The sequence below is a fragment of the Falco rusticolus genome, chromosome 1 (assembly GCF_015220075.1).
Source record: "Falco rusticolus isolate bFalRus1 chromosome 1, bFalRus1.pri, whole genome shotgun sequence".
NCBI lineage: Eukaryota > Metazoa > Chordata > Aves > Falconiformes > Falconidae > Falco > Falco rusticolus.
Window position 1 is genome coordinate 38,079,716 of NC_051187.1, and position 19,436 is coordinate 38,099,151.

The 19,436-nt window shown below is 38.4% G+C and overlaps 1 protein-coding gene across 2 annotated transcripts; it reads left to right on the forward strand.

The window, feature by feature from the left end:
- The first annotated feature begins 884 nt into the window (after positions 1-884).
- UPB1 (beta-ureidopropionase 1) lies at positions 885-18,979 on the forward strand. Of its 2 annotated transcripts, XM_037411106.1 has the most exons (10): positions 886-1,076; positions 1,800-1,971; positions 3,492-3,579; positions 4,298-4,392; positions 5,708-5,869; positions 9,870-10,039; positions 13,535-13,616; positions 14,427-14,469; positions 15,595-15,749; positions 18,563-18,979. In XM_037411106.1, the coding sequence occupies exons 1-10, from the start codon at positions 976-978 to the stop codon at positions 18,644-18,646; spliced, it is 1,152 nt and encodes a 383-aa protein (XP_037267003.1). In that variant the 5' UTR covers positions 886-975; the 3' UTR covers positions 18,647-18,979. The 2 variants fall into 2 exon arrangements, with proteins under 2 accessions (XP_037267086.1, XP_037267003.1); XM_037411189.1 differs by lacking the exon at positions 1,800-1,971 and having other exon boundaries at positions 885-1,044.
- The last annotated feature ends 457 nt before the right edge of the window (positions 18,980-19,436 follow it).

The following is a 19,436-nucleotide window of genomic DNA, read 5'->3' on the forward strand; positions in this document are numbered from 1 at the left end:
GACTATCCCTGAACACTTGCTGTTTAAAGTTAAATATTAGACACTCTCTCCCTAACTTTTTTTTTTTTTTTAGATTAGCCTAAAAGGCTTAATATTTAACTCGAAATATCTAACAACTGCAAATGTTAAGTGCTGAATGTTGCTACATCCTCTGGAAGATACACAAAAGCAGTGATTAAACTCCATGTGATACATTTAGACATGTATAACCATCCCTGGCCTGAGTGAGAAAACCAGTTACCGTGTCTTGAATTTCAGTTGCACTTTGGCTCAGAAAGTGTAGCGAGTTGTTCAGTGGGAATAACTGGTTTAAACAGGCTGTCCACTTGCTACCTGCAGAAGAAAATATCCTTTATTTAGATGCACGGTTTTTTTTTACTTGGATCAAGGTCTTAATTTGTCCAGTCTTTGTCTGACACTAATGTTCGTTTTGGGATGAATTTTCAGTTATATTGGTCCTCAAATCCATGTTAAAGACAGAATTATTTATTAGTGGCTCCTGTTCAGTCTTATTGCAACTGAAATAGACACACACGTATCAGTGAAAACTATTGCCATTTTTATGACCTTCTATTTCTAAGCCTTTTTATTGAACGGTATCATTAAAACCTCCTAAAGACGTTCCGCGAGTTATTTCTGAGGCCGAGGAGCTGGTGCCGAGGTGGCCAGCCACCGGGAACGGCCACGTCCATGCCTCTCGGCCCACTTGGGGCTGTGCAGGGCCAGCCACCAGTGCCCAGGGCGCAGGGCTGTGCCAGCCACCAGTGCCCAGGGCCACAGCGCTGGGAGCCCGGCCTTGTGGCGCCGCCTTCCCCTGGGGCTGAGCCGCTCCCGCCAAAACGCCCCGAGGAGAAAAGGGTAGGGGCCACCCTGGGGTAAAGTCCGAGAGGGCAGTCCTGCCTGACGGCCAGCGCGTACCTGACGGCCAGCAGCAGCGCAGCCCTTGGCGTGCGTCATCCCACGCTGCGCCGTGCCATGGCGGGAGGCCTGGTGTCGCTGGAGGCATGCTTGGAGCGGTGCATCCCACCCGAGGACCTCGCTGAGGTGAAGCGGATCCTCTATGGCGGCGAGGCGAGGTGCGCTGGTGGGGTAGGCTCGCCTGGTGCCTTGGGGGGTGCCCTGTCCTGCCCCGGCGCCTTCCTCCCCTGTGGGGTGCCCAGCTCGGGGCGAGGCGAAGGAGGCAGTGCGAGGGTGGGTGTGCAGGACACAGGGCTGGGGGCTGAAAGGCGAACTAACAGTAGGGCCTATGGCACTTGTGGTGCTGCGGTGGGGTTGGGCCGTGGTGAGGTAACTGGGGTGGTTTGGAGGTAAATCCTGGTTTGGGAAGTGGGGCACTGGAGAGGTTGTGTGAGAGGGTGGCTGACAGGAATGAAAGGCCCAAGGGGAATAGTTTTGAGGGGACAATTGGGAGGTCGTGGCTTTGGGGTGAGCGAGTTGGAAAAGTGGGGATCTAACATGAGGAAAAATACATTGGAGGGACAGTGTTTATCATCTGAGGCTGGCAGGTGAACGTTTATATGTATGTGTTCCTTGATTTCTGTAGCAAGGTGTTAACATCTGGAAATCACAGTCACAGAAGAGGACACTGGGAGTTTGCTGCCATGGAGGAGAGCCATCAGATTTGCACAGCCTGGCTACTGCCTGACTGTTCCCTTGTCTGATAGCTCTGAATTGGGGCATGGGAGCTTGGGTGTCTCTTCAGGGGTAGACAGTATCTGTGATCCTTTTGGTCCATTGCATTCACAGCAGGAAAGAAGAACATCTCACACTGAAATGTCTTTGTTTCTTGTTCAATCCAGAAAACTTAATTTGCCAGCTGCTGCTCTATCAGCAGCTCAAGAAAGAGATTTTGAGCTACAGGGCTATGGATTTGAAGCTGCCCCAGAGCAACTGAGAAGGCCACGTATTGTTCGAGTGGGACTGGTACAGAATAAAATTCCACTTCCCACAGACACACCAGTGGCAGTCCAGGTACCCAAACTGGGATCTGGGATGTTTGTGTGTAACTCCTCTTCTGCTGGATTGAGAAAAAACACCTTTCAGTTGTTGATGTTAGAAACTCCATCGTGAAATGTCTGCTGATGTTCTGGCAATATAGGATCCATCACTATCTTAACACAGCATACTGTAAGAAATCACAATGACACATTCTGGTTTATTGTTTCTCAGAAACACCTCTTGTGTTTACCTAGTGAACCAACCAGTTTGCAGTTCTAAAGCTATTTATTTAGTACCAATTTTGTAAATTAAAATCCTTTGTCTCTGAAATGAAACAAAAAATGATTTACCCAAAATCAAGAGATGGCAACCCATAGAAACCACAGGTGCAGTTCTTGTTTTAATTGAGAAATGTTCCATTATAGGAAAATCCATTAGAGTAAACACAGATTAATAAAGCTGTGTTCATTATTCTTTGTGCAGTAGTAAATTAGATCTTATTACAAGGTGACCATCATTTCTTAACATCTTGGACACAAAAGCATTGAAGTGACACATACGCATAGAAACACCCTCCTAAAAGTAGCTTTAAAAAAGTGAAAGAAAATACCACATTTATAAAATCTCCTGGAGTAGTAGTTTTGTACAGTGACAGGACAGAACATTTCTGAATAAATTTGTTTTGGAAAGATTACCTGTCACAGATGGAAGCAATTCAGTAAATGGATCAAGTTTGTGTATTCTTTGTAGCATCTGTTGAAAAGACTACCAGTTATATTAATGATTTTACCTTATAAATAACTAGTTAACTACTGCTGTAAATCAGTATACAGTTGTTGAGTTTGTAGGTCACTGTTGACTAATCTTGTGTCCTTTTTTTTTATTGACACCTGAAAATATCAATGCAAAGTGCTACACCTATTATCTTTTAAGTAGAATAGTCAAGAAAAAAGTACTTTGAAACAATGTTTTTTGGCTAATTAAAAAATGTTTTCATGTTTTTTTCTTGAAAATCTACTTGCCTTTTAGGACAGAGGGGTTTAGAAAACCATTTGGAGTTGTTAACTTCTAAAGAGTGTCCAAGATCCACCTGTGTGAGCAGGATTTGCACATAACCAAGGAAACAGGCTGTCCTTACCACATGTTTTAAGATTCCGAGTACTTGCCTTTGAATTCGCGTTTACTTAACATCCTTCTGTAGGTTGTCTACAATGAGCAGCAGAATTATAATTTTTGCTGATTTAGATTCTATCTGCAAGTCAGTCAGCCATGAGTTGCCATATATTTAAATGTTGTAACCATGGAATTAGAATTCCGTTGGATTGCTTTCTCTATTTTCAGCACCGAAACGCTTTTAAAATTCTGTATCTAATTCTTTCTATTATCAGTGTTCAGGAATGATAACTTGTTGAATTACCCTCCCTGAAAGCAATGGGACTAAGTACAGAACAAGATAAATTAAACGGTAACAAAGCTTGTAAATCCAGGCTGTTAATGTGCAAATGAGTTAGAACATATAGCTTTTTTTTCAGTGTGACACTTCTTGCTATCAGGTGGCTGCACTGCACAGACGAATTGAGGAGATTGTGGAAGTAGCTGCATTATGTGGGGTCAACATAATTTGTTTCCAGGAGGCTTGGAGTAAGTATTTTCTGTGATTCCTTCTAGATTGTCCAAGGTCAAGTTCCTTCTATTCTAACAGGTATCCTGTACTGGAGGTATGTCTTGTAAGTGAATAGCAGAGGTCATCTGAGTTAAACAGTTAACTTTACTGATTTGCTTTCTAAAGGAAAAAACAAAAAGTCTCAGTTAGCAGAACTGTATGGAAGATGTACATGAAGTCTGTTGTATTGAAGACTAGTGTATGCTGCAATAGTGATACTTGTATGGGTGCTGCTTCTTTGTGTCATCCTTTGTGATCTTTTCCTCATTATTTTTTTTCCTCCTAAAACTCTGGGTTTTTTCTAGACAGATACTAAAATTAAAAGATAGAATTTCACTTAAAATGGTGTTTTGAGGTGTAATAAGAGACAAAAACCAAAATGAAGGCTCGTGAAATGTTTGTGAAAACAGGTTATTCGAAGAAAGTGTACACTAGTGACTGGGGTGTACTTCGTATTTTTATCTCTGGTAAGACTTTACTAAGTTACATTCTTTCTCTTCTGCTTTGCTCTGTATAGGGCCAAAACTTTTTGCCCTTGCTGAAAGTATTTTTAAATGGCTTTTGCCTTTAAACAAGGAAAGCAGTTGAATCATTCTTAACTGTTTAATTTTGTAATTTGTATTCATGTAAATGGTGTGTATTTCTTGAGCGACTTGAATATTCTTGTGAATTTTGTCTTGCATTGGTGTTTTTCAGCCATGCCCTTTGCTTTTTGTACAAGAGAGAAGCTTCCTTGGACTGAATTTGCTGAGTCAGCAGAGGATGGGCCAACAACAAAATTCTGTCAAGAGGTAAAAAAACAACCAAGCAAAAAACCCCTACATCTAGCCTCCAACCGCAGCCCATAACTGATACTGATTAGCATGGATTTCTTCTTTATGTACTGGTCTTGTACCACTGAGAAAACTGAAATAATAAAAAATAAATTTTCAGCTTGCTTGACAAATATGATAGTGAGCGAAGTAGAAATGGGCAACAACAACTGTGCTCTATATTTATTTTTTTAAACTACTTTGCATTTATAGACTACCTTTTACCATAGAAGGCATAGGAAACTGCCCATTTAACTATTCCTGAATTTTACAAGGAAAGAATGATTCTTCACACAAGTATTTTAAATTTCCATTTAAAAGATGTTTCTTGCATAGAAAAGTTGAGCATTAAACAATGCTTGTATGAAGGTGTGAGGAGAAGAATAGCTAGCCGTTTCTGAACAAAGAACACTTTCACACAAATCTTTTGCTACTCCCTGTGAAATGACACAAAATGTAGAGGGATTTTTATGCAACCAAGGAGATTTGTTACTGCCTTGTTTTTCTAGAGTGTTGATTGCAAGGGTGGCAGAGTTTATTTTTGTTTTCTGACAACTTTTTTTTTCTAATAAGGAATTTAAATTATTTTCTTTTACAGCTAATTGAAACAGCAGACTGTTTTAATGTCAAATTTTCCCAGATATGCACTGACCTATTAAGCTTTTGTAGACAGCATATCTTTAGTCTGATCTAGGGCAAGTACATGTTGCTTCTCACTATGGAATTAATGACACTATGGATCTTTGGAGAAAGAAAAGTGATTTGAAGGAAAAGACTGTGCTAGTAAACTTGCAGTCAGAAGTTGCTATATTTCTCACTCACACCTATGTTTTTTAACATTCATAGTTAACATGCAATGCTAGTTTACATTCTCCCTTTTATATATATATATATTATTTTTTTTAATAAGTGTTTTCAGCTGTGGTGTCTTTGTCTTTCAATCTGGTATGCCACTTAAGTGGTATACCAGAATGGGATGGGATCATGGTATATTTCTATATCTGTGGATAGACAGAGGTCAGCTTTGTAGTTTGACCCTTGCTGTTAGGATGCTTTTTCCTGTTGGTACCTTGCATTTCTAGTTGAGGATTTAAGTGGAAAGCTCTCTGTAATGTAATTATCTTTGATGAAGAAACTGTGGTGATGTGGGCATGCCAGTGTGGGTGTAAGCGTTATTGCTTGATAAGTCAGAGTAATGTACCAGACTAAAACTTTTTTTAATCCCTCTTTATGAACAAAAAGTGAAAATCCTGAAGGCTTATGTTTAATAGAAGAATTGTGTTCATTTGTATAGCTGGCAAAGAAATACAACATGGTTGTGGTATCTCCAATCCTGGAGCGAGATGAAATACACGGGGGAACTTTGTGGAATGCTGCAGTGGTCATTTCTAATTCTGGAGCTGTCCTTGGCAAAAGTAGGAAAAATCATATTCCAAGGATTGGAGATTTCAATGAGGTAAGACACAGTATTGTGATTATCAGGCTAATCTTACCTTGCAGCTCTTGTTCATGTCAGCATGTGTTGTAGCAGAGTCATTGGCAGGAAACATAATGTATTTCTAGAAAACGTAGTTCACAAAGTTCAAATCAGTTTTCCTCAGGTGACATTATAGTAAGTTAATTTATCAAGAATAGAGAGTGGTGACTCTTAAAGGACAAATAACATTGAATCTTTGTCATGTACTCTTCCTTGGCCTGATGGAAACTAGAGAAGTATAGAGGATCTTTAAAACAAAATTCTGTAAGTCATCGCTTTATGTTAGTTGTGAATGATTGACTTAGTTTTTGCATTTGTGCATGTTGAACTTACTTTAAATTGGAGGGCAACTGTTTCATGGTTCATGTGTAAGCATTATTTATGGTCTTGATCTCTGTTTCTCTGTGAGGTTGTCTTGGTGGAAATGACATTCTTTTTCTTCTATTTCTTTGAAAAGAATCCCTTAATTCATTATGCTTCTAACTGAATAGCTGGTTTATGGCATCTTCTGTTTACTAATCACATTACTTCCACTGAAGCCCCCAGCAGTTTTTAGGCTGTCCTGCAGAATCAGCTTTAGAAAGTGAACTGGTAGTGAAGGCAGCATCAGAAGAAAACTGGTAGATCTGAAATGTGTTTATCCATCCATAGAATTATCACAAACAGAAAGATCAAGATTAAAAATTAACCGAAGTCTAAAAATACATTGTCTTACCTAACTAAATCTCTCCTTGACAGCTAAGGTGAGTAATTAACAGAGCCTTTCTTCTAAGCACTGGGGGCTGCTGTATACCTGCAGTTGCTTTTGTTCCCTGTCCAAATGCTCCAGTGACTAAACTGAGGCTTCAGAATCTAAACTGCTTTTTTATTAATTTTAAAAGGGGTTTTTGAGTGTTGGAACTTTGTGTTCAAAGATTTCTGGAAGTTTCGACCTGGGCTTCCAGACCTGATCAGACTGGTTTGTGTTTCTTCAGAGGCGGCTGTTAATAGGTTTCTACACAATGGATTTTTGGCACAGGCCTGTCAGTCACCAGTGTTGACTTCTGTGTTTAACAATTCTTTTGATATTAAATATTATTTTATCGGATCTATCTTCTAGCTAGCAAAACAGTAACTAGCAAACCCGTATAAAATACAAGCACTAATAAAAATGAATTTTGGTTACTTTCACATCCTTTATTTGTTCCTTCTGTAATCAAACAACAACAAAAAAATATTCCTGTTGCTTGTGCTAAATATGATGTCTTTCAGTTTTCCAGACAGTGGTTTGTGAAGCATCAACAGATTCCAAGAAACTTTTGTTTCCAGCTATGAAACTGTAATGAAAGGCACAAGAAGAGTGTAATGAAAGGCAACTTTTTACTTTTCCATGTGAAGTATAAATAGGGTTTCATTAAGAGTTTTGCATAATTCCAAAAATGACTTAGTTCTTATAACGCCAGAATTAGCACAAAACCGTCTATATCTTGCAGGTATACTATAATGATTTGACATTTCTTGTTGTGGCTACCTCATTATAGGTGCAAGTGGTATTTACCCAAAACAGTACTGTCTTTTTAACTAGTTTTGTTAGCAAAGCATTAAGTCCATTCTTTTAAGCTGAGCAATTCTAATAGAGGAACTTTAGAAACCACCAAGACTACAGGGAAGGTTTATGCTCATCTCTGTTACTTTAATGTTGTTTTCTTTATCAACAAAGTTAACCCCCAAGGAAGCCCTGAATTTGAAATTATTTTTTGTGGATTGTCTCTGTGGAGCAGATAGGGAAGGGAGCCTTGTTAAAATCAGCCTTGTTGAATCGGTGAGAACTAAATGGAAAGGGGAAAGAGATTGGTCTGTAACCTCTTCAGCCATGTGTGGGAGGGCATATAAATAAACAAAAATCAATCCGTCTTGAAACATCACAGTTTGTTGCTGTGGAGATGATTATGACCTCTGGTGAGGAATAAAGAAATAAGAACTGATGAATTCCCTGAAGCAATAGCATTCTTGGTTTTCTTCTCCTATTGTAATGAAAGAAAACTGAGAATAGAGAAAAAATGGAAATATATTCAATCAGCGGAATTGTTTTGAAAAAGGATTGTGTGAGTGCCTGCCACATGGCATGTTCTCTACAGACATGAAAGGAGATAAAATCAGTGCCCAAGGACTGTGCAATTTCATGAGACCTGATAATAAGAAACATGAGATGTCACTTTTAGTGGGCATACTGAACCTCCAATCCTTGGTTTCAGAAGATGATCCCCCTGTGTCTAGCATGCCGTTCTACACTTTGTTGAGGCCCTAGTTTGTTCCCCGACTGTAACTGTGCTTGCTTTGGGCCTGATGTGGTTCGGCTTCCTTCAAGACCAATGGCAGCAGCTGTTGCCATGGACAGGTAGTTTCAGTAAAAAGGGAGTTGCTTTACAACATGCTTTTCTTATATGGTAAGAGACGTGCCCCACTGGGTCAGGCTGGTGGGTTGTGTACCTTGCTTTTCTGTCTCTGAGATCATCACAAAAAGGTATTGTTAGGAATAAGTCTGGCCACTCTGCAACTTTTGTACTGCCTTGGTATCCACAGTCATTGTGTTAGGAATGTTGGGTGGCATGTTCCTGTCTCATTCGTTTCATATCTGTGGATGTGTTATCAATGACTTTGTCTAATCTGTTCTGAACCTGCTTTAACAAAGAAGCACATTTCAGAAGTGTACTGCCTGCTTGCACAGAAAAAGTTACTTTGGTTAAAAACAGGTGTAAGAGTGTAATTTTAGTCAATACCCACTACTGCTGCTGCTTTGGGATTTCTGTTTTTATCTTGTCCACCGCTTTTGTGATTTTGCAGATCTTACTCATCATACTACCCTCAGCCTTCCACCTGCAGATTGAAGAGCCTTTGTAGTTGCTCCTCACAAGGGAGCTGCCCCATCCCTTTCATAGTTTCAGTTGCCTTTGCTTATTCCATCCTTATTGAGATGCAGACACTAGAATTGCCCAGAGTACTCAAGCTGTGGGCACGCAGAATTCTTATAAACCAGCAAAATGATGTTTTCTGTTACGTTTTTTGTGCTCTTCCTGCTAATGTCTTGGGGTTTTGATTACTACTGGCCAAGCAAGTGTGAGTGACTCCACACATACCCTTTTCTTGCACCTGGGAAGAACCATTTCTGTACATTTAATTTAAAATATCTCTGTGAATGTTTGTCTCTCTTGATAGCTGTTAACAATGCCTTGTCCTTCTTTTTACCAGTACTTTTTACAGGAACCAGTGCATTTCTGTTTAGAAATGTTTGATATGATAAGATAAAATTTTGCAGCATACGGTAAACGGGATCTTTTTAGCCAACAGTTGGCTCCAGTTTCTTTAAGGAGTGTTCTCTAGATTTATCCTGTGATTTTCCTGGTGGTTATTTCAAGCCTTCTGTTTGTTCAGAGGAACAGGCATATAGGAAATTTAAATAACCAGTCTTAGCTATACGCTATTTCCTTATAGCATTCATAAAATTACTGCATGTCATTATGTAACAAGCTGACTCTAAAGGAATTCCATGTTCTTTAGACAGTGTTAATCTTTTTGATCTTTAATCAGAATCAAAGGATCCTGGAGACAAGAGAATCTTCTGATGTGGTGAAAGTACCAAGAGAGGTACCTTAAGTCTGGTGACTTGTGGATCTCTCTTAAGCTTCTGCAGGAGTTTCTAGCATTAGTAGAAGCATTTATGTTAAAGTCAGACAGTGCTTAGGTGTAGTATAAGTGAAAGGAAACAGAAAGTGTCTTGAATTTGATCTCAGCAGTCTAAGAGAGCCACTTTTTGCTCTATACCCATTGCAGTGCAGCTCTGTACTAAATGTAGGGTGTTGTCCTTACTCATGGTCTAAAATGACTTGAGGCTGGTAACCAGAAAATGGGAAGTGTCAAAGCAGTGTTGGAGGTGGTACTTCTCACTTTTTTAAGAAGTGGTTTTGTGGTTTTCTGTTTGTTTTGTTTTGTTTGCTTGTAGTCTACTTACTATATGGAAGGAAATAGAGGACACCCGGTGTTTCAGACACAGTTTGGAACAATTGCTGTGAATATCTGCTATGGGCGCCATCACCCTCTGAACTGGCTCATGTTTAGTATGAATGGAGCAGAGATCATCTTTAACCCTTCAGCCACTATTGGATCTCTCAGGTAAAATACAAATTGATTTAGGCTGTTGCATGCTTTCTTGGTTAACTGAACCTCTGAGCCCCTCATTCTCTGGGACACCTTGCTAGGGTCTTGGAACTGGAGATATAGCCTCCTTGTTTTGCCTTCATGAAGGAATCTGCATTCTTCTCCACCTGGAGTTTTGGGCTACCAGTCTGCTTACAGCCACTGATTCTCTTCCAGAACTTCAGTTGTACATCTGCAGGACTTTTGCCTCTGAGTCAGAGTTAACAAGCATCCAGCTAGCATCCTGAAAACTAATAAGAGTTTATTTAGATTATCTATGTAGTATTTTTGTTTTATGATGGGCAGTAGTAATTTGCATTCAGACTTAGCTTGCCAGCTTGCGTTGTCCACCTAGGAGTCAATAAGTAGATATCAAATTCCAGTTTTCAGAGCCAAGCTGAGAAACCTTTTTCTCAGAAACTTTTTTTTAAAACTGTTGGCAATTTTGTGATTATCAGGCCTCTTGAACCAGACTGAACCAGTGTAAACTGTTTCCCTTGAGATTAATCTTCTGCAGATTGACATTAATTGCACCCTACTGACTTGATTTCCTAAAAGAAAAAAGAAAACCAGCTCAGTGAGCTAAGAAAGTATACTTCTTAGCTAGCCCATAATGATTAATTTGTGGATTAGCTCTTGAATATGCTTTGCCTCTACATTATTATCATCAGTCACGTTTCAATATAATAACCTTTGAATGTGCCATGCTTCCAAAGCATTGTCTGACACAGGCTGTGTATTGTGTGGGGTACTATAATGTGATGCAAAATAACTGCATTTCTTCAGTGCTGGCAGGGAGGGCTTTCTTTAGGTGGAAACCTTGTAAAAATGGTTTCAGTGGCTCTTGAGCACTCTTCTTGACAAAATCACCATGCCTTCCTTTCATTCTCATTGTATTCTGTCCTTTGCTGTACTACTTGATACTTTCAAGTTCCAACTTAGACAATTTGTAAATTGAGGTATGGGATTCCAGAGTGTGTCTATGCATCAGCTTAACACATAGTAGAACAACTGTGATTTTTCTTTGTGGTTTCCTTTTTTCCCCACTGATAACAGTAGCCTCTGAAAAGTAATTTAGTAATGTGTGATGATTACATATACATGACTGAGGAAGTGATGGTAGTTTATGGTTAATTAGAAGTATTAATATTTTAACCCTTTTCAGCATAAGTGGTTAGCTTTGTTACAAGGTCAATGGGGGAAGTCTGGTTTTGCAGAGTTCTTTGAAACAAAGACATTTCCTTTGTGAGTTAAAAAAAAATATTTTGGGGTAGCTGAAGTGTCTTTGAGTTTCCAGCTCCAAAGGAAAGTTTTAGGAAGCTAACAGAAGCGTATTTTATTGTTACTGATGATATTGTAATACAAGTAAATAAATCCTGTAGCAAACAAAGAAGACATATTGATCTCTTATAACAGTAAAAATTCTTTCTCATTTCTCTTCTCTCTCTCTTCAGCTGGGCTTGTATGCATGGACTAAGTGCAGAATACTTCCATTTTTATTTCTTTAAATCTAGAGGAACAGATTTTTCCAGTGTAAGTTTATAAACCTTAATGTATGCAATGTTCAGGCAGTATAGACTTGCTAACTGGATATGCAAGACAATGGAAGAGTTAGAAATGTAAGAGGGATTTTTTTTTTCCCCCAGCATTTTCCAGTTCTTCAAGATTCCTCTAATCCTCTCACTTTACCTGTTTAATGTAAATTTGGAGGTTTTCTGTCTCTGTAACAAGGTCCAAGAATATGAGTACAATTTTTTTTGCTAGAAAATTCTGAGGATGATAAGCATTCATAATAGGGTACAAATGGTTAAATACAGATTAAAGGCATAAAATTTACACACAGCTAGTTCTGAAGCAGAGAACTCTGTATTTACAAACCTGGAGAGTAGAACTGTGGATTAGATGCAGTATTCTGTCATTCAAACTGCCTTTAATATTTTTTGATGTAAAGGATAATTTTAGGTTGGGAAAAAATTTTAGGTTGGGGAAAAAAAAAAAGATAATTTTAGTGTTGGGAAATGTCTTTTGAAAAGAGATGAATTAATACACAATGCTTTTGGGGCATTTATGTCACTATTGGAGTATTTGTGATGTTTGTCTACTTATAGCCCATTACATTAACAGAAGAGCAAACAGAAATTACCCTGTAGTCATACAGCACTTCATTGGTACTCTGTGTGCTTCAGACTCTCCTAATTATTAGCTTTCACTTGGTTGTTTTTAAGCATAGAATTTTTATTGCAGGAAGAGGACTCTTGAGGCCCATGTAAAAATTGTCTCTGGGGTCGCTTCTTGGCGTTAGCCTTTTTTCCTGTCTCTCTTCTGTGAAATTGTAATTTGCTGGAGCTTTTCAATAAAATCCCTTTTTCTTAGAAGAGGTGGCTGCCAGACTCAAAGCAATTGAGAAAAGAGGCAATAAACCAAGTCCTTTCAATCAGTCCAATGACCATCTCTTAAGATTCTTGAGCCTGACTGGGAGATTAATGAGTCAGATGCTTGCAACCTTGTCTTGATATTCAGAATGTGGCAGGTACATGCTATCACAGGAGTGTACAAATTGTATCACCTTTGTTTTGGAGCTCTGAGGACTACCAGACCTTCTATTAACCAGTCTGATCCCTGTGTATCAAGCTATTTCATAAGAAGACTATTTCAGTTTTAAACATCAGTCAGAATTGAAATCTCCTTTAGAAAAGAGGTAGAGGCTTTTAAAGGAGAAGGAATGTTCTATTTCTCATTTCTCAGTTCTTGGTTTTTTGTAAATTTAGTGAGATAATTTAGATTTAGTAGATAATTACTGGGAAGTTACCAGGATGCTTTTGCTAAACATGCTTTCTGTTTCATCAGCCCACCACAGAAAGGTAACTTACTCAAAAGTGCTATGAAAACTGTGGTTGAAATAACAGAAGTAGGAAATTTTGGTGGAAATGGATTTTTATTCTCCTTCAATTTTTTTTTATTATTCCTATAATTAATTTTCTTTTTTCACTCACTGCCGCAGAAGCCTCTCTTGGACCATTTGGGGAAAAAAAGGAGGCAACTTGCATGAATCTCTTCTAGCTTTGCTGCAGAATTATGTTTGGTATATTGGTATTTGGTATTGGAAAGTTAATGGAATGTGAAAGCACATGTGTAAACCCTTTACATAATTTGAAGAGTAAAACATTTTACTCTTTAATTGCTTTGAAAATCTTGAGATGTGTTAATTTTTTTAATTATTTTTTTTTTGGCCATGACAAAGCCATATTTACCAAGTTATCAGATAGAATTGTTTATACCTATATTTTAGCAGAAAATAATTACAGTGCTTGGCTGTATCTGGGGAGGTTTTGATTGTAAGAGCACGATCAATCTTAGAAGCTAACTTTGGCTTCTTTGACAGAATATATACAGTGTGAAACAGTCATAATCTAAATTTAGCTCTGAAGTAGACAAGCAGTGAATACCTGCCTCCTCTTCTGTGTATTGCAGCGAGTCACTGTGGCCAATTGAAGCAAGAAATGCTGCCATAGCTAATCACTGTTTTACTTGTGCCATCAACAGGGTAGGAACGGTACGTATCTTCACTTTATTATTTCATTTCCAAATTTAGGTACTGTAGCATTAGTTAATTCAAGGTAATGAACTGAATAGCACTAGATTGCATAGATTACTGTGTAACTACTCTATTAGTGTTTATAATATGAAGATGGACAGCGATAAAAGAAATTGAGAGCTGCCTTGTGCTGGCAGCCTACTTTTTGGTTGCAGCTGCTTCCTGTTCTTGAATCACTCTCTTTGTAATAGGCACCCGCCCATTTGCTAATTCTCCTAGTTTCTATGGTGAAATCAGTATTCTTTTAGCCAATGTGACTGAAAATGAAATGTATCCTCAAGTTAGTGGTACACAACCGGCTGCTGTTGTGCAGGTACTGCCTTTTTCTGGACACTGAAATTCTATAATGAGAATTATTATCGCCAACAATAGGACATTCTTACATGTGTGTTCTTTTACTAGGTTCCCTGCAAAAACCTAGACTTGTTCTTGCTGTTATGTGAATACATTTGCTGCCTTTTGTAATACACAAAGATGTGTTTGGTTAAATATCTCCTCTTTTGCTGCTTCTCTAGACTTGTGAAACTGATACGAGGCATGTTCCCCAAAGTGTGTGAATAGGCTGTGATACAGAGAGATACTGCTTTCCAGCCTATACATTGTAGAAACTAGGCCCCTCTGGTGATTCCCTTTAGACAGTTCTGATAGTATGCCAGAAAAAATCTTATTGGATTTATATAAATTTCCGTACTGAATAAGATAGACTAGCAAGGATTTCTTGAAGAAATGGAATTACACTGCCACCTACGGATTCTTCTTATTTCACAGGAATACTACAAAAATGCCTTTACTTCTGGAGATGGTAGAGAAGGTATGTGCAGAAATCACGTTCAGTGCTTGCTAATAATTGTTAGCTAGAAAGTCTAAAGAAATGATAGCTCTCCTGCAAGTGTCTCTCCCACGACAGCTGCGGTAGGTAGCGACTGCCTTACATAAGACTGCTGTTTTGTAAACTGGAGGAAAACAGCACTTCCTATTGAAGGTGGTGGTACCGTGGTATGTGGTTACCAGAAGTTGATGCATAAGGCTTCTGTATACTTTCAAAGGACTAAGTTTTGGAGTCAATGCAGTATTGTAGGACTGGAAGACAAAAATCCTACAAATTAGCCTGTGTTGCCAGTACATGCATGCTTTTTTATTTGTAGTTTTAAGATGATTAACAGTAATAGCCCTAGCCTAAATCACCAGCCAAGCCATTTTGCCCTTTTTCAGAGATTTGCTGCAAGTTAAAGAAGAGACTGCTCAAAGAAAAGCATGAGATTTGCTTGTGTGTATTTCACTTATATGTTGAAATACTGTAATTTGTCCTGTGACAAATTATAAGCCGCCTGGTTTCATCTGGAGTGGGTCTGAGACTTTTCTAGCTAGTTTGGGAGCTAAGTGTTTGTAGCAGTTGCATGGAAAAGGTCAGTGGCATGCATTGCTTAGTACAACAGATGTGGCTGATTTTTGGCACAACTCAGAGTTGTGCAACATAAAGTAAGATGTTTTTTCAGTGCCTCAAATCCCCGTGTTTTCACCTCTGACCTTGTGCTCAAAAATGAATGGGTTCATCTCTGTCATCTGTTTTGAAAATGTATGATTTGACAATTTGAACTCATTTAAATTCCAGATAAAAAACAATGAAAGCAAAGCCTTTGCGTTCAGAGACTTAATAATGGGAAAGCATAATCATGCATTGTTTAAAAGGCAATGCAGTGAGTTTTTTCCTGTTAATTTGATATATGTCAAAGCTGTACTGTGTGTGAAAATAGCTACTGGTCAAAGCTGCAGTTATCTTAGGATTGTGCTGTGACTCTTCAGGATGATACCTTGCTTAAAGCACAGGAGGCAAGCAACCACAAGAAATTGAGCCAGGTTTTATGGGACACTGCGTGTGAAGTTGTATACTTATTTGCATATCGCATTAACATTCTTTTTTAAAAATTTCTTTAAGCACACCATGAGTTGGGCTATTTTTATGGCTCAAGTTACGTAGCTGCACCAGATGGCAGCAGGACCCCAGGTCTCTCTCGCGTTCAGGATGGACTTCTGGTGGTAGAGATGGATCTAAATCTTTGCAGGCAAGTCAGTGACAAATGGAATTTTAAGGTAAGCCTGCATATAAAGAAGTAGACTTACATATGGTATTAGAACAAACAAGATTTCATAATGATCTTACAATAGTTACAAGGCAGACTTTTTTTTTTTTTTTAATAGTCTGAAGCTTAAATTGAACTAATTTGACAGGATGTTCTGGAGGCTAAAGGCATAAATGGATTCTGAAAAGGAGCAGCCAAATTCAGGGAAACTAGGCTAATAGCTTTAAATGAAAGACTTAACCTTTGGTCCTTAAGTGTGGATTGCCTGAGCTCTGAAGACTGCTAGGGGAAATGTGTGCGGTTTCCTTATGCAAGAAACGTAGGCATTTGTTGCTGAGATGGGCCTTTGATCAGGCCTAATATGGTAGTTCTTTATATTCTTATAGGCCTTACTGGTCAGTTTTGGTGAAATTCACTGAAAACCCAAAATCAAAAGAATCTTTAAGCTTCTGAGAACTTTCTGAATGCAAACTTATTGCAGTGTTAACTCCCTGAATTTCTGGATAGCCACAAAGAAAGAATTGTGTACATTAATCTCTGAAGCATCCTAACACACCTTTGAATTTATCTGTATCAGATTAAGATGGCTGCAAGCCTCTCCACGTGACTTTAACAAACTTATTTATTACTTATTTTTTTTGTATTCTGAGATGGAGCTAATTTGGAACATCTTTCCTGAGGGTGTAATTTAATTTAATTTGCCCAGCAGCAGTGCTGGTTTAAGAAATTGCCACCTCAGCACTGCAGCTGCAAACCCTTCAGTTGTGCAAGTACAAGCTGTGTGGGGTGCTATGTTGTATATTGGTTTAGCGAGGTGACCAGATTTTTATTTTTATTTTCAAACAAACAAATGGCACTAGTTTCTTCTTTTAGTCTGATCAAGTTTATGGCAGGCCCCACAAATACTCTGTTGGAACAACAAATGAGGCAAGCAAAAGGAGAAAAGAGGTGGCAACTTCTTACATAGGCTTTTGTGATGAACAAAACATTTTGCTTACTTCTGTGGATGCAGGTTTTTTTGTTCTAGTCCTCAGTACTGCTAGAGACTAGAATATTTCCTGTCCTCTCTTAAGATCAGCATGATTTGAATCCTAAGTAAGTAGGCTAATAGTCCTAACTCCTGGCTAGCAACCATCACAATGCAGGTTCTTCAGTGATAATCTAGTATTTAAAATAAGTAATCATTTGCAAGGAGTGTCAATTCTTGTACATAATGTTACTGCAAGCATACGTTCGTTTTATAGAGCTAGCTTATTTGGAACCACCTTATGCATTACAATATAGTGTAGTATATAATGTGTTTTGATTTCAATTTGATGCAAAAATACTTTTTTTGTGGATTTGAAATGCTGAAAACTTTCTAATTGAAACATAGTAATTTCTTAGCTAGAGTTTTATTTCTTTGCTAATGCTGCCAATCCATATAGAGACTAAAGACAAGAAGTAATTTCAGGTCATCTTCTGGACAGAATTGTATTTGTTATTTTACAGATACATGTGGTAGGTATATGGTTGTTGACATAGTGGAATGAAATTGCTGAGAGCTTCCCAGGTTTTTTTCAAGTCAGGCAGGCATTTAGTTTTGCTTTGCCACTGAAGTCTGAGGCCCTTATTGCAGGGTAGAGGTTTAGTGTGTCAGGAAGCACATGGAGTGTTGCTTCTAACACCTTAGTAGGGGTATCTGAACACAAGCAATTGTATTGATTATGAAAAACAAACAGTAAAGGCAAAACACTGACCTTTAGCTGTTTTGTATAAATTGCTTACTTTCTGTTGTATTCAACTCTTGTGCTTTCAGCACCTTAGTTTTATGTCGGTGGTGTGGATTGATATTGTTGGTCTTTTGGCACATAAGGCACAGCTGTGGCTTTTGTTTATGTGACAGGGCATATCTATTTTCCCCTCATTTGTGGCCAAGACAGAAGTAATTCTTGCTATGAGGGGAAGGAGGAAGTATGAAGTCATCAGTTATCTGCAGAAAAACCCTTGACAGCAAGTAGGAACTATTTAACCTGCTCTGGTATCTGCAGTTTGTATTCAATGATGCCTGAAAGGGACATGAAGTAAAATGTCTTTGCTAAACTCAGAGCAGCAAAATAGTTAAATGAATTGGCCTCATTACACTCTGGCACAAAAGAAGTAATTCGTTCCTCTCAGGGCCAACGTTGTAGACTCTGCGTTTCAGAAGAGGATGATAGCACTATGTAAAATGCTATATTTCAGCCTCCTAGCTTACTGTATCACCCAAAGCAGTGACAGTGTTTTGTATTATTATTGGATAAAGTAAGAGCAGCCCAAATAACATCAGTGGCACATAAGCAAAATTCCTGCTGGCAGCAGGGTTCATCGGTTGTCAAGGGCATAATATGAAAACATAATTACAAATACACTCCTTTGCCTTCATTGACATAACTTAAAGAGAATATTGTTGATGCATAAGAGAGGTAAGTCCACCTTTCACATTCAACTTTCAGCTATTCAGGATAACCAAAACAGCCATAAGTAATGAGTCAGCGGACATGACTGTAAATGAAGGAGCGCTGAAGGTGTTCATTTTAAAGTTTTACTCTTTAGAGTGGAAATGCACTTCTACTCTTTTTTAGAGGTATAGCTTTAGGCAACACAATGCAAGTTCTTTTATAAAAGAAGTATATTAGTTTGTGCTAAGGCACTGGAGGTCTTGCATTTTGAGTTAATTATGATTTTACTGTTTGGGGCAATTAAATATATCATCATAAAAACCCCAAGTATATATAAATATTTTCTACTGAAGTACTTTCATAGCTCACTAGAAGAACTGAAGCTTTGATTTTTCTTTTCCAGATGACTGGTAGATATGAAATGTATGCAGAGAAGCTCACTGAAGCAGTCCAGCCTTATTTTGTACCGAATATAATCAAAGAGTAAGAGAGAGCATCTCATTACATTCAGATGTTATGTAACAAGTTAAAAGGTTCTGATGGATGATAGCTTTACTGTGGATCACAAGTTATTGTTGTTGATTTAATTTCCTGTAATCAATTTTTCAATAATAGGATTCAAAAAAGCGTTAAGTAATTGAAAAATGGCTTCTTGGGGTTAAGGCTTTTTGTCATTTACTCTGGGTCCAAACTTTTGTCCCTTACTAGGAATGTACCCAGTAGGAATGCACTGATATAAAATGTTGATGAAATTTATTCAGTACCATGATATACTTTGATGGAGATAATGAGTTCAGAGGACATAAAAAATTTTACATAAGCTTTGCATTGTGTGTCTATTTACCTCTGGTTTCCATTTTTCATCCTCTACTCAAATGCAGAATTCAGTGAGAAAGGAGGCATAAATTGTTTTCATCTGTTTTTTAAATCATGAACTATTGATGCAGTTCCATTAGAGCTAAGCAATGTCCCAGACGTCCTAGCCGAAAATCTATGGGTACTTTAAAGCAAGACCACTTTGGGTCTGTTTCCCTTTACACTATCTATTACAACCACAGTTGGACCAGTATCTTTGATGGGCCTCCCTCGAGGTACAGAAGTAGTGCTGCAGACAGATGGTTGCACACAGAAAGCCATGAGATGTTCTTAGGGATACAGATGTGTACTAAAAACTACTTCCCTGCAGCTGCATTCTGGGTGGGATACTCAGTGTTTGTGGATTATACAAAACAGCGGTTGAATATGGATAACAACAATACATTTGCTATTCTCAGCTA

What these genes read in the sequence shown, in the direction of transcription:
- UPB1 (XM_037411106.1), top strand. Translation starts at nt 976, where the DNA reads ATGGCGGGAGGCCTGGTGTCGCTGGAGGCATGCTTGGAGCGGTGCATC. An exon ending in GCCACTATTGGATCTCTCAG is followed by an intron (nt 10,040 to 13,534) that starts GTAAAATACAAA and finishes TGTGTATTGCAG; the next exon opens with CGAGTCACTGTGGCCAATTG. An exon ending in TTCTGGAGATGGTAGAGAAG is followed by an intron (nt 14,470 to 15,594) that starts GTATGTGCAGAA and finishes AATTTCTTTAAG; the next exon opens with CACACCATGAGTTGGGCTAT.